Source organism: Patagioenas fasciata, chromosome 11, assembly GCF_037038585.1.
Source record: "Patagioenas fasciata isolate bPatFas1 chromosome 11, bPatFas1.hap1, whole genome shotgun sequence".
Lineage (NCBI taxonomy): Eukaryota > Metazoa > Chordata > Aves > Columbiformes > Columbidae > Patagioenas > Patagioenas fasciata.
In genome coordinates, this window is record NC_092530.1 from 3005692 (window position 1) to 3017499 (window position 11808).

The 11808-nt window shown below is 54.8% G+C and overlaps 1 protein-coding gene and 1 non-coding gene across 6 annotated transcripts in view; both read right to left on the bottom strand.

Annotated features, from left to right (window-relative positions):
* LOC136106261 (olfactory receptor 14C36-like) overlaps positions 1-11240 on the bottom strand; it is a 32510-nt gene extending 21270 nt beyond the window's left edge. The window contains exons 1-3 of one of the 5 annotated variants that reach the window (XR_011740813.1): positions 10988-11006; positions 10642-10763; positions 6200-6330 (exon numbers count right to left, since the gene is read on the bottom strand). Coding sequence is in view for 2 of the 5 variants with exons in the window: in XM_071813357.1 (XP_071669458.1) it covers positions 10642-10743 (102 nt within the window). In the remaining 3 variants the exon portion in view is untranslated. Of the gene's footprint in view, positions 1-6199; positions 6331-8939; positions 9570-10641; positions 10902-10987 lie in introns of those variants that run through there. The other 4 variants (XM_071813357.1, XM_065846519.2, XR_011740812.1 and 1 more) reach the window with 4 other exon arrangements.
* On the bottom strand, positions 9351-9435 carry LOC136106583 (small nucleolar RNA SNORD45). Its single transcript, XR_010652147.1, has one exon. It is a non-coding gene; the product is annotated as a small nucleolar RNA SNORD45 (small nucleolar RNA).
* Positions 11241-11808: the final 568 nt, after the last annotated feature.

Sequence of the window (11808 nt, forward strand, 5' to 3'; positions counted from 1 at the left end):
TTCATGGGAACTGTAAATGGCTCAGAATATTCACTGACATTGCATGTTATTTTTATGGATTATGGCTAAGGTTATATATTTATGGGACATTGACTACAAATAAGAGATCTATTCTGGAGCAGTTGTGAAAAGGTTTAAGGCGATTGACTTGAATATTTGCTTTGAAATTGCCCAAAGAGCAAGCAGTCACCTGGAAGATTTTAATTTTGACTGCTTCTGCTTTGTGTGTTTGTTATCTATTAGATAGCTAAGTTATGTGGTGTTTAATTATTTATCATATTTAAATATGCTGTGACGTTACTTGTATTCTGAAGTTATTTTGAAAAGAGCTGATGAATTGTATGCACTGTCCTAACTGACGAATATTGACTTAGGAGAGGTCAAGGCTGACTCTGAGATAAACATGGATCAGGTGGGTGACATTTGACAACCACTTAACATTACAGGAGTGATTCAGGAAGATCCCATCTGCTGGTTTAGTGCTATATAAAAAGCTGTGCTCATGTTTTTGTGACCGTAGTGCATTGGAAAAGTAAAATGTCACGAGTTTGCCGGTTTGACAAATAGATGGAAGAGAGTTTACCAGGTTGGCCTAAAGTGCAGCTGATCCAACCTGTGTGCCATCTCCCTCCACATTCTCTGAGCAGGACTGAAAGCACTTTTGGAAGTTTCCATGTTTTGTTGTGTGGTGTGTTTGTTCTGTTTTTTTTTCTTGCCGTCACTTCTGTGAGGCTGTGGAATTTTGTTTAGCATGGCTCTTCTCCTCGGGCTTTGCCCTGCAGTGAGGTATCCCATTGTTTTAGGAAGGGAAAGGGGAGAAAAAGAACAGTGCAGGTACTACTGCTTCTGTGGTGGGAACACTTGGTTCATCTGTACATCTTGCATAAGTTTATAGGCTTGGAGCCCAAGCAACCACCCCAAATCTCTTCTGTGACAGCAGGAGATGCATCTTCCTTTGCCCCCTTATAGGAAATCCAGGGATGGAGGCAGAGACTGAGAGACCAGCAGAGGAGGCACAAAAGGGAAGGAAAAGGGGTTGGAGGGAGAAGGGCGGAGCTGAACTCAATACTGGTGAGGTCGCACCTGGAATCCTGGGGGCAGTTTTGGGTCCCTCACTACAGAAAAGGCCTTGAGGTGCTGGAGCGAGTGGAGAGAAGGGAGCGGAGCTGGTGAGGGGCTGGAGCACAAGTGTGATGGGAGCGGCTGAGGGAGCTGGGGGGTTCAGCTGGAGAACAGGAGCTGAGGGGAGACCTTCTGATCTCTGAACTGCCTGAAAGGAGCTTGGAGCCAGGGGGGTCGGGCTCTGCTCCCCAGGAACAAGCGCCAGGAGCAGAGGAAACGGCCTCGAGTTGCACCAGGGGAGGTTGAGGTTGGATGTGGGAACAGTTTCTCCCCCAAAGGGCTGTGGGGCATTGAACAGGCTGCCCAGGGCAGTGCTGGAGTCACCATCCCTGGAGGGCTGGACAGACACAGAGATGAGTCTCTCAGGGACACAGTTTGGTGCCAGTGTTTGGTTAATATTTGAACCCCATCTTGAGGGTCCCTTCCAACCAAAGTGATTCTATGATTCTATGGTCATTGTGTGGGGCAATACAGCAGAGAAAGTGTTTGAGAAAGGAAGAATAACAACCCAAATTCTTCTGGAAGCCGGTTTTGCCCTAAAATAAAGGCCAAAGGACCTGCACAGGAGATCTAGATTTTAGAAATAAAATAGCAAGATGGGCATTGTCATAGCCCACTGGATGTGATCCATTTGTTATTTACAAATTTGTTGCTACCAACTAATGAAAAAGAATCACAATCTTTCTTATGTGTTGTGTGTTTTGAAGAATGCATCTTCCAGGTTACAATCTGGTCATAAGCCCTCTATTGAGTGACTCAGGAGAAAAGTGGTTTTGAGTGGGGCCCTGAGAATCAAGAAGCTGTTGAGCAAATTAAATGGGAGATAGTTTGTGCCCTTGGGCCAGTCTGGACAGGACAAGATGTGAAGAACGTGCTTTACACCACCGCCAGGGACCAAGGCGCCACCAGGAACCTCTGGCAGAAAGCACCTGGAGAGACTCGAGGTCAATGTCTGGGGTTTTGGAGTGGGGGGTACAGAGGATCTGAGGCCCACTACACTCCAACTGAAGAAGAGATATTCATGGCATCTGAAGGGCTTCAAGCCACTTCAGAAGTGGTTGGTACTGAAGCACAACGCACCTTGGCACGCCAGTTGCCACTGCTGGGCTGGATGTTCAAAGGGAGGGTCCCCTCTACGCATCCTACAACTGACGCTACATGGAGCAAACGGGTTGTCCTGCTAATGCAATGGGCTTGAATGGGAAACCCTAATGGCCCCAGGTTCTTGGAAGTGATCCTGGACTGGCCAGAGGCCTGGAGCGTTGGAGTGTCACCAGAGGGGATGCATGACGAAGAGGCTTCACTATGTAATAAATTACCAGAAAAAGAGAAGTGCTTTGCTCTGTTTAGAGATGCATTCCGTCATATTGTGAGAAAACACTGGACATGGAAAGCTGCTGTGTGGAGTCCCACACGACGAGTCACAGAAGCTGCTGAAGGACAAAGTGAATCAAGTCAGTTTGCAGTGGTGAAAGCATCCAGCTGGCTTTGGACATTGCTGCACAAGTGAAATGGCTGTTGCTTTAGCTCTGCACTGACCCATGGATGCATGTGAGGGAGGCTACATGACCCATGCAAATGCCCTGTGAGGGTGGCTACAGCAACGGAAGAGGAGCAACCGGCAGTACACAGGTAACCCATCTGGTCTGCTGAACTGTGTCAAGATGTTGCTGTCTGTATGGAGAACATGGTTGTAAAAGTACATCACGGAGATGCTCACACACCCCAGAGTCAGCCACTGAAGAATATCAAAGCAAACAGCAGGTATGTCCCTGAAGGGCTGCCAGCTCTGCAGGGGACAGAAATTGGGTCTTGGGAATCTGAGATCCCTATTCTGCTCCAGTCAGTGAGCACAGACTGGTGCTGGAAACTGCTCAACATCCAGGTCGCCCGGGCAGCAGCCACTGAGACTGGAGTTATAAACCGATTGATTCCCCCACTGTCACACTGCCCCACAGTGCCCAGAGGATGCTGACCAGGGCCCCCAGGATGGGGATGTTTGGGCCAGGGGTGCAGTGAAGGGAACCCCGCGCCCCCCGAAAAGCCAGGGAGAGCTGCAAGGCGGGCGGGGGAGAGGGCAGGGGAGGCCGTGCCCTGGGGACACAGCTCCATCCCCCAGCTGCTCTGAGCCCCACTCCGGCAGGACTCCCCAGGCTGTCCCGAAGCAGAGCGGCACCCCGGCTGTCCAGCTGCTCCCCTGGGACCCCCCGGCCTCTGGGCTCCAGCCTGTGCCCAGGGCAGCCAGGGAGCCCCAGGCGTGCGGGTGCCCCAGCACTGCCCTTCTCTGTGGGCTCTGCCCGCTGCCAGGGCTGGGGGAGCCCAGGCTTCCAGGCTGCTTTAACTGCCCTGGATCCCCGATCGGTCACTCTGTGAGGCACCGATCTTGGTGAACGGGCTTCTTGTGCCATGGGCCCTGGGCAAACAGAGCTTATCAGAGCCGCTGTGGGAGCAAACATCCCTCCTCGTGCCAGGGGAGCTCCGTCCTGCAATGAGCTCCGAGCGGCTGCCTGGGAACAAGCGCCCGCTTCATCACGTCCCTCTGGATGGCCACGTCCTGCTCAGGGACAGCGCTGGCCTGGGCCGAGGATGGGGGCATTGAAGGGACACTCGGTGGGGACAAGGGCCTTTGGTGAACTGTGGCCAAGTCCCAGGAAGGGACAGGGCTGGAGCCAGAGCCTTCTTGGGGACAGGGACACTGGGACCCAGCGTACGGGATCAGCTCTGCAGAGTGGGACCCAGGTTGTCTGGGAGGGCACAGTGACCCCAGGCAGGGACAGGCGAGAGCCAGGGCAGGGGATGCTCCCTCTGCTCTGTTCTCAGCTGTGGCTGCAGACTGGACCAGTTGGGGGCTGGCGGTGCAAGGGAAATGGGGTGGGCTGGAGCTGGGCACTGACACCACCCCAGCACTTCCCCCAAGCCCAGCCCTCCTCTCCCAGAGCCCAGGATTCACCAGTGCTTCCCATTGGCAGCGCCACCAGTGACTGAGGATCCCAGTCACCAGCTGTCCACATTGCCCCAGTTGTCCTCCCACCTCCCAGAGTTCCCTAATCCTGGGGTCCATGGTGACCCAAGAAGAGGAGTGACTCCCAGCCCCTCATTTATTTAAGGGGCTGGAAAGGGCTCAGAGATAATTGTGCTTAGAGACCCCAGATTTGAGGCTGGTGTCAACTCTGGGGGGGTTCCATAGGGAAAGACTGGCCTGGGAGTTGAGGGGCACTGGGAGATGGTGGTGCTGGGAGGTGAGGGGCACTGGCAGGTGGGGGGATCAGGCTTTTGGGGTTGTTGCAGGATGGTTTCGAGTTGGAGCAGTGGGTCATCACCATAGGGTGTCTGGCTGTCAGGGACACACTGCTGTCCCCCCTCACCACTGTGGATGCCTGGGCCCTTCCCCGTGCAGCTGCCCCATGCAGGAAGCGGCACTGATGCCAGGGAAGGCAGCTGGATCAGTGCTCAAGGTGGGAGTGACTCTGTGCCAAGGCTGGGTTGCCAGGGCGGGTGTCTCTGCCAAGCTTTGCCCTGGGGGCTGGAGGTGTGGGGAGGGGCAGGGAGTCCTCCTGGGAGGGATAAAGGTGCCCTCACCTACTCCGGCATCACCCAGGACTCGCTGCACCGCAGAGGAAGATGAAGGTCGCAGTGCTCAGCGTGGCCCTGCTCTTCACCATCCTGCTGTGCACCCCGGAGGATGCGCAGGTGAGGCTCCAGTGAGGGCTCCCACTGGTTTCTTGTCTTGGTGCCCCCACACCCCTCTTCTTTGGGCCTCCCCACTCCACCCTTTTGGGCCCCTCAGATATCTCCTCCTCAGGATCTCCTCTGTGTCCTATAGAGGGTCCCCAAATGCCCTCCCTTTGATGGATGCCAATGCCTTTCTTTCCATCTTTCCCCTCCGTCCTTTGCCTTTCACCCTGTCCACTGCGGTAGTGCCCCCAGATCCCCCTCCTTGAACACCCCCTCCCAAACACTTTCCCGATCCCCGCGTTTTGTTCCTCTGCTGTCCTCTTCCTCCTGCCCCCACCAACAGCCTCACTTGAATTCCCCGTGTCCCCTCCCCTTGAATTCCTTTACCCCTCACTTGCATCCCATGCAGTCCTGTCCCTCCAGCACCCCCAGCCCGGTCCCTTGGGTTCTGCGAGTTCACAACAGTGCCCTGTCCCTGGGTCCCCCTCAACCACCCTCCTGCTTGGAAACCCCAAATTCCCATGTTATCCTTTTCTCCAACCCAAGCCCTGGTCCCCGCATGAACAGGTATCCCAGGTGAAACTTGGAGGAATGAGGCTGGGGGGAGCAGAAGGGATTTTTACACTCAGATGAGGGAGAATCCAGGGGCCTGGGTGGGGTTGGGGACACCTGTGCCCCACCCACAGCCCCATTTGTCTCCAACCCAGAGCAACCCCTTTCTCTTCTTTCATAGGCATTTCCAGGAGCATTGCTGGAAGCAAGTGGAGGGTCTCTCCTGCATGTGAGTAGTGGGGCGGACTTGGAGGACATCCAGTCTGGGAACTGGAGGGCACTTTGGTCCTCCCCTCCCTTGCTGGGACTGGGACATCCCAGTGACCAGAGAGGTCTCATGGTCTCTCTACAGGGGGGACTCAAACTCGGGCGAGTGAAGAGGGCTGCGGTAGGTGTCACAAGTTCTGCTGCCCCACACCCTCCCTCCCATGGCCACAAAACTCCTTGGCATCCCAGTGTGCCCCAGAACATGCCAGTGTGCCCCAGTACACTCCCATGCACCCCCTGCAGACCCACAGAACATCCCTGCTCCCCAGTGTTTTCCCAGGTATGCTCCATTGCCCAGGGCTTCCATTGCATTCCTGTCCATCCCATCACAACTCACTACACCCCAGTGCACCCCAGGATACCCCAGGACACAGCCCCTTCCCCAGGACCTCCACTGCTTTCTGTGTCCCAACACACAAGCTCACGCACCCCATTTTCCCTGGAGTCACCTTCCCAAGGACCCCATCGCTTTCCCCTGACTCCCAGTGCACCCAAGTGTGCCCCTCACCCAACCTTTCTCCCCAGCTCCCTCTGTCTGTCAGGGTGGATGATGTTTTGCAGCAGAAACGCCAGCTTCCAGAACTTCCAGATGCTGAAGTGATAGTGCAGCCATCTCCTCTATTCCGGGTGAGCAACATCAGGGCATCTCCAGCCCCACAAAGGGTTCTGGACCCCGGGGCATCCCTGTGCTGTCTGGGTGGGCAGAACGTGGATCTAAGAGAAGAAAACAGAGGAGACTGTCCATGACCTGTGTCCAGGCCACACTGGACAGAGGTGCCCCCATGACTTTTGTTGCACCCAGCGGGGCTCTACGGACCCAGAGGGTCACCGTGCAGGCCAGGCAGGGCCTCTGGGGCCATACAAACCCCGAGGATCACCCTGAGGGCTGGGCAGGGTTTTGGGAGATGTAGGGGTATCTGGGGCTAATGACACACTGGCCAAATAGCTCTGGGTGCCACATGGATCTCAGGAGAACCAAGTCTTGTCCTGGGTTGATTGAGGACTCCAACTCTTCTCTCCTTCCCTGGGTCTCTGCAGAGAGAGACGGTGGGGAGAAGCCTCCCCTCATGTCCCAGCTGACACTGGAGGTCTCATTTTGGGCTCTGATTTCAGAACTGAAACTGATGGTGACAGCCGTGTCCTGTCCCCCTCCAGCGGCATGAGGAGATGATCATCCCTGGATGACCCCATCTGACCCCATGGGAGCCCTGGGCCATTTCCCTCTCAAAATCAGTAAATCCCTTCAGCAAAGCTACGCCTGCGTGTGGATGTGTGTGTCCGTGTCCATGCTCCCACTGCTGTTTCAGTGCCCGGACGCCTGGGTCCTCTCTGGCCACACCACGGCCATGAGCAGAGTGACTGGGGGAGCCCAGACACCTGGGGTGTCACTGTAAACGACACCTCCTTCCCACCTGCCATGTGCCCCCAGATACAGGCAGATTAGGGGAAAGTGGAGTGTTCCCCCATGAGGCTGGAGGAGGCTGGTTCATGAGGACTGGGTTATGGACCAGTTAAACAATCTGGACATCCATAAATCCATGGGTCCAGATGGGGTGCACCTGTGGGTGCTGAGGGAGCTGCCTGAGGTCACTGTTAGGCCACTGTCCATCATCTTTGCTAAGTCATGGGAAACAGGAGAGGTGCCTGAGGCCTGGAGGAAAGCAAATGTCACTCCAGTCTTCAAAAAGGGCAAGAAGGGAGGATCTGGGTATCTATAGACCGGTCAGCCTCACCTCCATCCCTGGGAAACTGATGGAACGACTTCTCCTTGGTGCCATCTCAAGGCAGATCAGGGCTAAGAGGGTCATTAGGGGCAGTCAACATGGCTTCACCAAGGGGAAGTCGTGCTTGACCAATCGCATAGTCTTTTATGAGGACATAACGAGGTGGATGGATGATGGCAAAGCAGTGGATGGTCTATCTTGACTTCCGTAAAGCATTTGACACAGTCTCCCACAGCATCCTCACAGCTGAACTGAGGGAGTGCGGTCTGGGTGACCGGGTAGTGAGGTGACTGCGAACTGGCTGAAGGGAAGAAGCCAGAGTCGTGGTCAATGGGGCAGAGTCCAGTTGGAGGCCTGGATCCAGTGCAGTGCCTCAGGGGTCAGTACTGGGGCCTGTATTGTTCAATATATTCATCAATGACTTGGATGAGGGAATAGAGTGACTGTCAGCAAGTTTCCTGGTGACACCAAGCTGGGAGGAGTGGCTGACACTGGAAGCTGTGCTGCCATCAGAGACCTGGACAGGCTGGAGAGTTGGGCGGGGAAAAACTTAATGATATCTAACAAGGGCAAGTGTAGAGTCTTGAATCTGGGCAGGAACAACCCCAGGTTCCAGTATAAGTTGGGGAATGACCTATTAGAGAGTAGTGTAGGGGAAAGGGACCTGGGGGTCCTGGGGACAGCAGGGTGACCATGAGCCAGCACTGGGCCCTTGTGGCCAGGAAGGCCAATGGTACCTGGGGTGGGTTAGAAGGGGGTGGTCAGTAGGTCAGAGAGGTTCTCCTGCCCCTCTGCTCTGCCCTGGGGAGACCACACCTGGAATATTGTGTCCAGTTGTGGCCCCTCAGTTCCAGAAGGACAGGGAACTGCTGCAGAGAGTCCAGCGCAGCCACCAAGATGCTGGAAGGAGTGGAGCATCTCCCGTGTGAGGAAAGGCTGAGGGAGCTGGGGCTCTGGAGCTGGAGAAGAGGAGACTGAGGGGTGACCTCATTGATGTTTATAAATACATAAAGGGGGAGTGTCAGGAGGGTGGAGCCAGGCTCTTCTTGGTGACATCCAGTGACAGGACAAGGGGCAACGGGTTCAAACTGGAACACAGGAGGTTCCACTTAAATTTGAGAAGAAACTTGTCCCTGGTGAGGGTGGCAGAGCCTGGTCCAGGCGGCTCCAGGGGGGTTGTGGAGTCTCCTTCTCTGCAGACATTCAACCCCCCCGGACACCTTCCTGTGGAACCTCAGCTGGGTGTTCCTGCTCCGGCGGGGGGATCGGACTGGATGAACTTTCAAGGTCCCTTCCGATCCCTGACATTCTGGGATTCTGTGAGGCGAAGGGCAGATGGTGCCAGCCTTTGGGGTACCCCATGTCTTACAGGCACCACAGGAAACAAATTCTTCGTGGGGCTCTGGTGAGAACCATCCCCCAAAGAACGTATTTTGGTGTTGGGGCAGGGGAGGAGCACAGACAGGCAGCCCGGACTCCTGGGTCCTCTGCCCTGCTCGGGAAGGGGAGGTTGCTCCCTGTACGATGGGCTCAGCACTCTGGGGCTCATAGGAGATGTCACCACCTCCAGAAGCCGTCTGCTGTTCACAAGGCCACCAGTGCAGCAAGTCAACATTTATTTGATGCAATGGGTCTGTTACAGCCAGTAATCCTGTGCAAAATCGATGCAAAATTACCACTGTGCTTAATTACAATGTGCCATATAACAACCAGGCATTGACAAATTCCTCTGTTTTCCCTGTGAAACCACATTTGTGGCACTTCTACCCCCAGATCTCAGCAGCAGCGTTTGTTAACACCGGTTCACAGCTTTGGGTACCCAGAGCTGCCTTCAGCTCATGTGAAAGCGTCTCCTCGTAACGCTCAGTGTGAGCCCAAGAACGACGCCTCCCTAATGCACACACTGAGGAACCTCAAGCAAGTGCCCCCTTCTCCATGGGCTGCGTTACAATCTGTGACAGAAAGAGGATTCCACAGCCTGGAAAAGCTCCACAAGAAACTGGAGATTCCTGGGTCTCAGAGTAATTCTAGAGCTCAAGTGGTGACAGACATCAGCTCCAGCTCAGACAATACATGCCAAGGCCCATCACTGACCCAAGAAGGCAGCTCCTCCCGTCCTGCCCAACGGCTTCAAATCCAACACACTTTGTCTCTCCAACACGACGCCGCTTATTTGTCTGTCTTCCTCGAGATGAACTAGAGATACCTCAAAAAGTCTCTGTCCCGGCTCTGAAAAAAACCCCAGCCCGAAGACCCCGACCCTCCTTAAACACACAGCATGATGCTAATGGAATATTCTCATTGACCAGTCTGGGTGTCAGTCAAGCTCTGCCCCATCCATCCCCCGCTTCCCAGCTCCTCACACCCGCAGGCAGAGCTCAGACCTTGGCTCTCAGACACCAACAACTAAAAACTTTATCTCTGTCCCGAGTGTTTTCTTCTTCTCAAACTAAATCCAAACAATGACTGTGCCAGCTATGAAAAAGAAAGGCTTCTAACTGCATGGAGAAAATTGACTCACTTCCCAGGTGTCTCACCTGCACAAACCAGATTCTAAAGGCTGATGCGCTTCCCCGGGCACAAACCAGCCACGTAGCCAAAGCACGAAAACTCTGCCCCATTGCTGCCACAGCTGTTACCTGAAAACGATTCACCTGTGCTGCTGGTGCTCAAGGGGGACACAACACAGAAGAGCATCCACCACCTCTGACTATTTCTTGGAGCTTAATCCAGCAACAACCACAATTCTCAGCTGCCCAGTGCTTTACATGGAAATGCAAATGCAACCAGCAGTGTTAGAATCTGGATTACAGACATTTTGGGGTTCTTTGAACTTGTTTTCACGAGCAGAGCAGAATTGGCTCACACTAAAGTGGTATCTCCCCTCTTTAGCTAAACATCTAGTTTGAGTTAAACAGGGGCACAGGAATTCCTTTGACTCACTTTCCGCAGAGCAGAGAGACTCAAATGAAATGACGCATGAAAACAGCCTTGAAAAGCTTTCAAGACGAGTGTGTGCCCGGAGCCCCCCATGCTCTGCCTTGGCCTACACCACGTCAGTCTTTGGATGAGGAGGAAAAGCCTTCTGACCTTTTGCATACAGCCCGAACAAAAAAACCAACTACCTGAGACACGTCGACCAAGTCTCAACATCAAAAATGAATGCTTCTTACAGGGTAAAAGTGCACAGCAATTAAAGACCTGCTGAACAGATCCCTGCCATTCTCAGAAATAAACAACCCCCAAGGCTCAACAAGCCAGCCAGGGTCACTGCTCTAAATCCTAGCGCAGCTGCACCGACCTGAGCCAACACGGACACAGTCGCCTCCCTTGGCCCACACGAAGCTGCACAGGCCACGCGCTGCTCCAACAGGAACGTGCTGGGGACACCCGGGTTTCTCATGGCGGCCTCTGCGCTGTCACCTGCACAAAGCACCAAGAGACCGGCAGTTGTGGGCTCAGCTCCGGGGGTTCCCGGGACCGGGGTCTCCAAGGGCCCGTTCGCACACGGATCTTTGTGCGCGCGCCCCGACCGCGGGCGCCTCTCCCGCCCCCATCCCGACCCGCCGCTCTCTCCCCCGGGCCCGCCGCTCGCCCCCCCGGACCCGCCGCTCTCTCCCCCGGGCCCGCCGCCCGCCCCCGCGGACCCGCTCAGCAGCCTCCGCTCGCCCCACCGCTGCAGCCGGAAATTGCGTCACGGGGAGGGGCGAGCCGAGCGGCGCTGCCGGCAGGACCCCGCCAGAGCTGGCCGATTATTCGCCTGACCCGCCAAATTTTTATACGAAATCTGAATGAGTTGAACAGTTATTAAAATAAAAAAGTCTCTGGCAGCCGTGCCGTCATGGTGGCTCAGTGCAGTGGAAAACCCCCTGAACTGCAGGTCAGCCTCAGCTCTCAGATGAGCTCCTCCCCGCCCTCCGCAGCGCTGACCCCGCAGCACAAAGCGCGACCGGCGCGTCCCGCGGGCGGACTCGGTGTCCGCGCTCGTTCGTCGCCTCCTCGCTGGCTGCGGCGGGACTGAGGGGCTGTGGGTTCCAAACCTGCAGTTTTCTGTCCTTGCACAGAGGAGAAGTCTCGGCTGCTGAGAACAGGTTCCGTTTTAAACTCGGCTGAAGAGAAGTTTCTCCTCCTGGGATCTCAAAACAGCAGCAGCTCCAACGAACTGACAGAGCATGGGCCACGGGCATTTCTCAGTGTCTGTGCTGAGAGGTTTGATCTGGCCATTGTTAATGCCAGAAAGAGGTGGAAAGATAAAGATGAGGGGTCGTGCTGCACAGAATTACATCATTTTTGCCAAATAAAGAACTGCAGCATAGTATACGCTGAGAGAAGAGCTATTGGTAACAACACTGCAAAAATGGTCTGGGGATTGTGGGTGACTGTGGGCTAAACATGAATAAATATCAACTTGTTTTGTTCTTTGTGAAATTTAAAAACCAAGAGAATCACTCCAGGCTGTGCCACAATT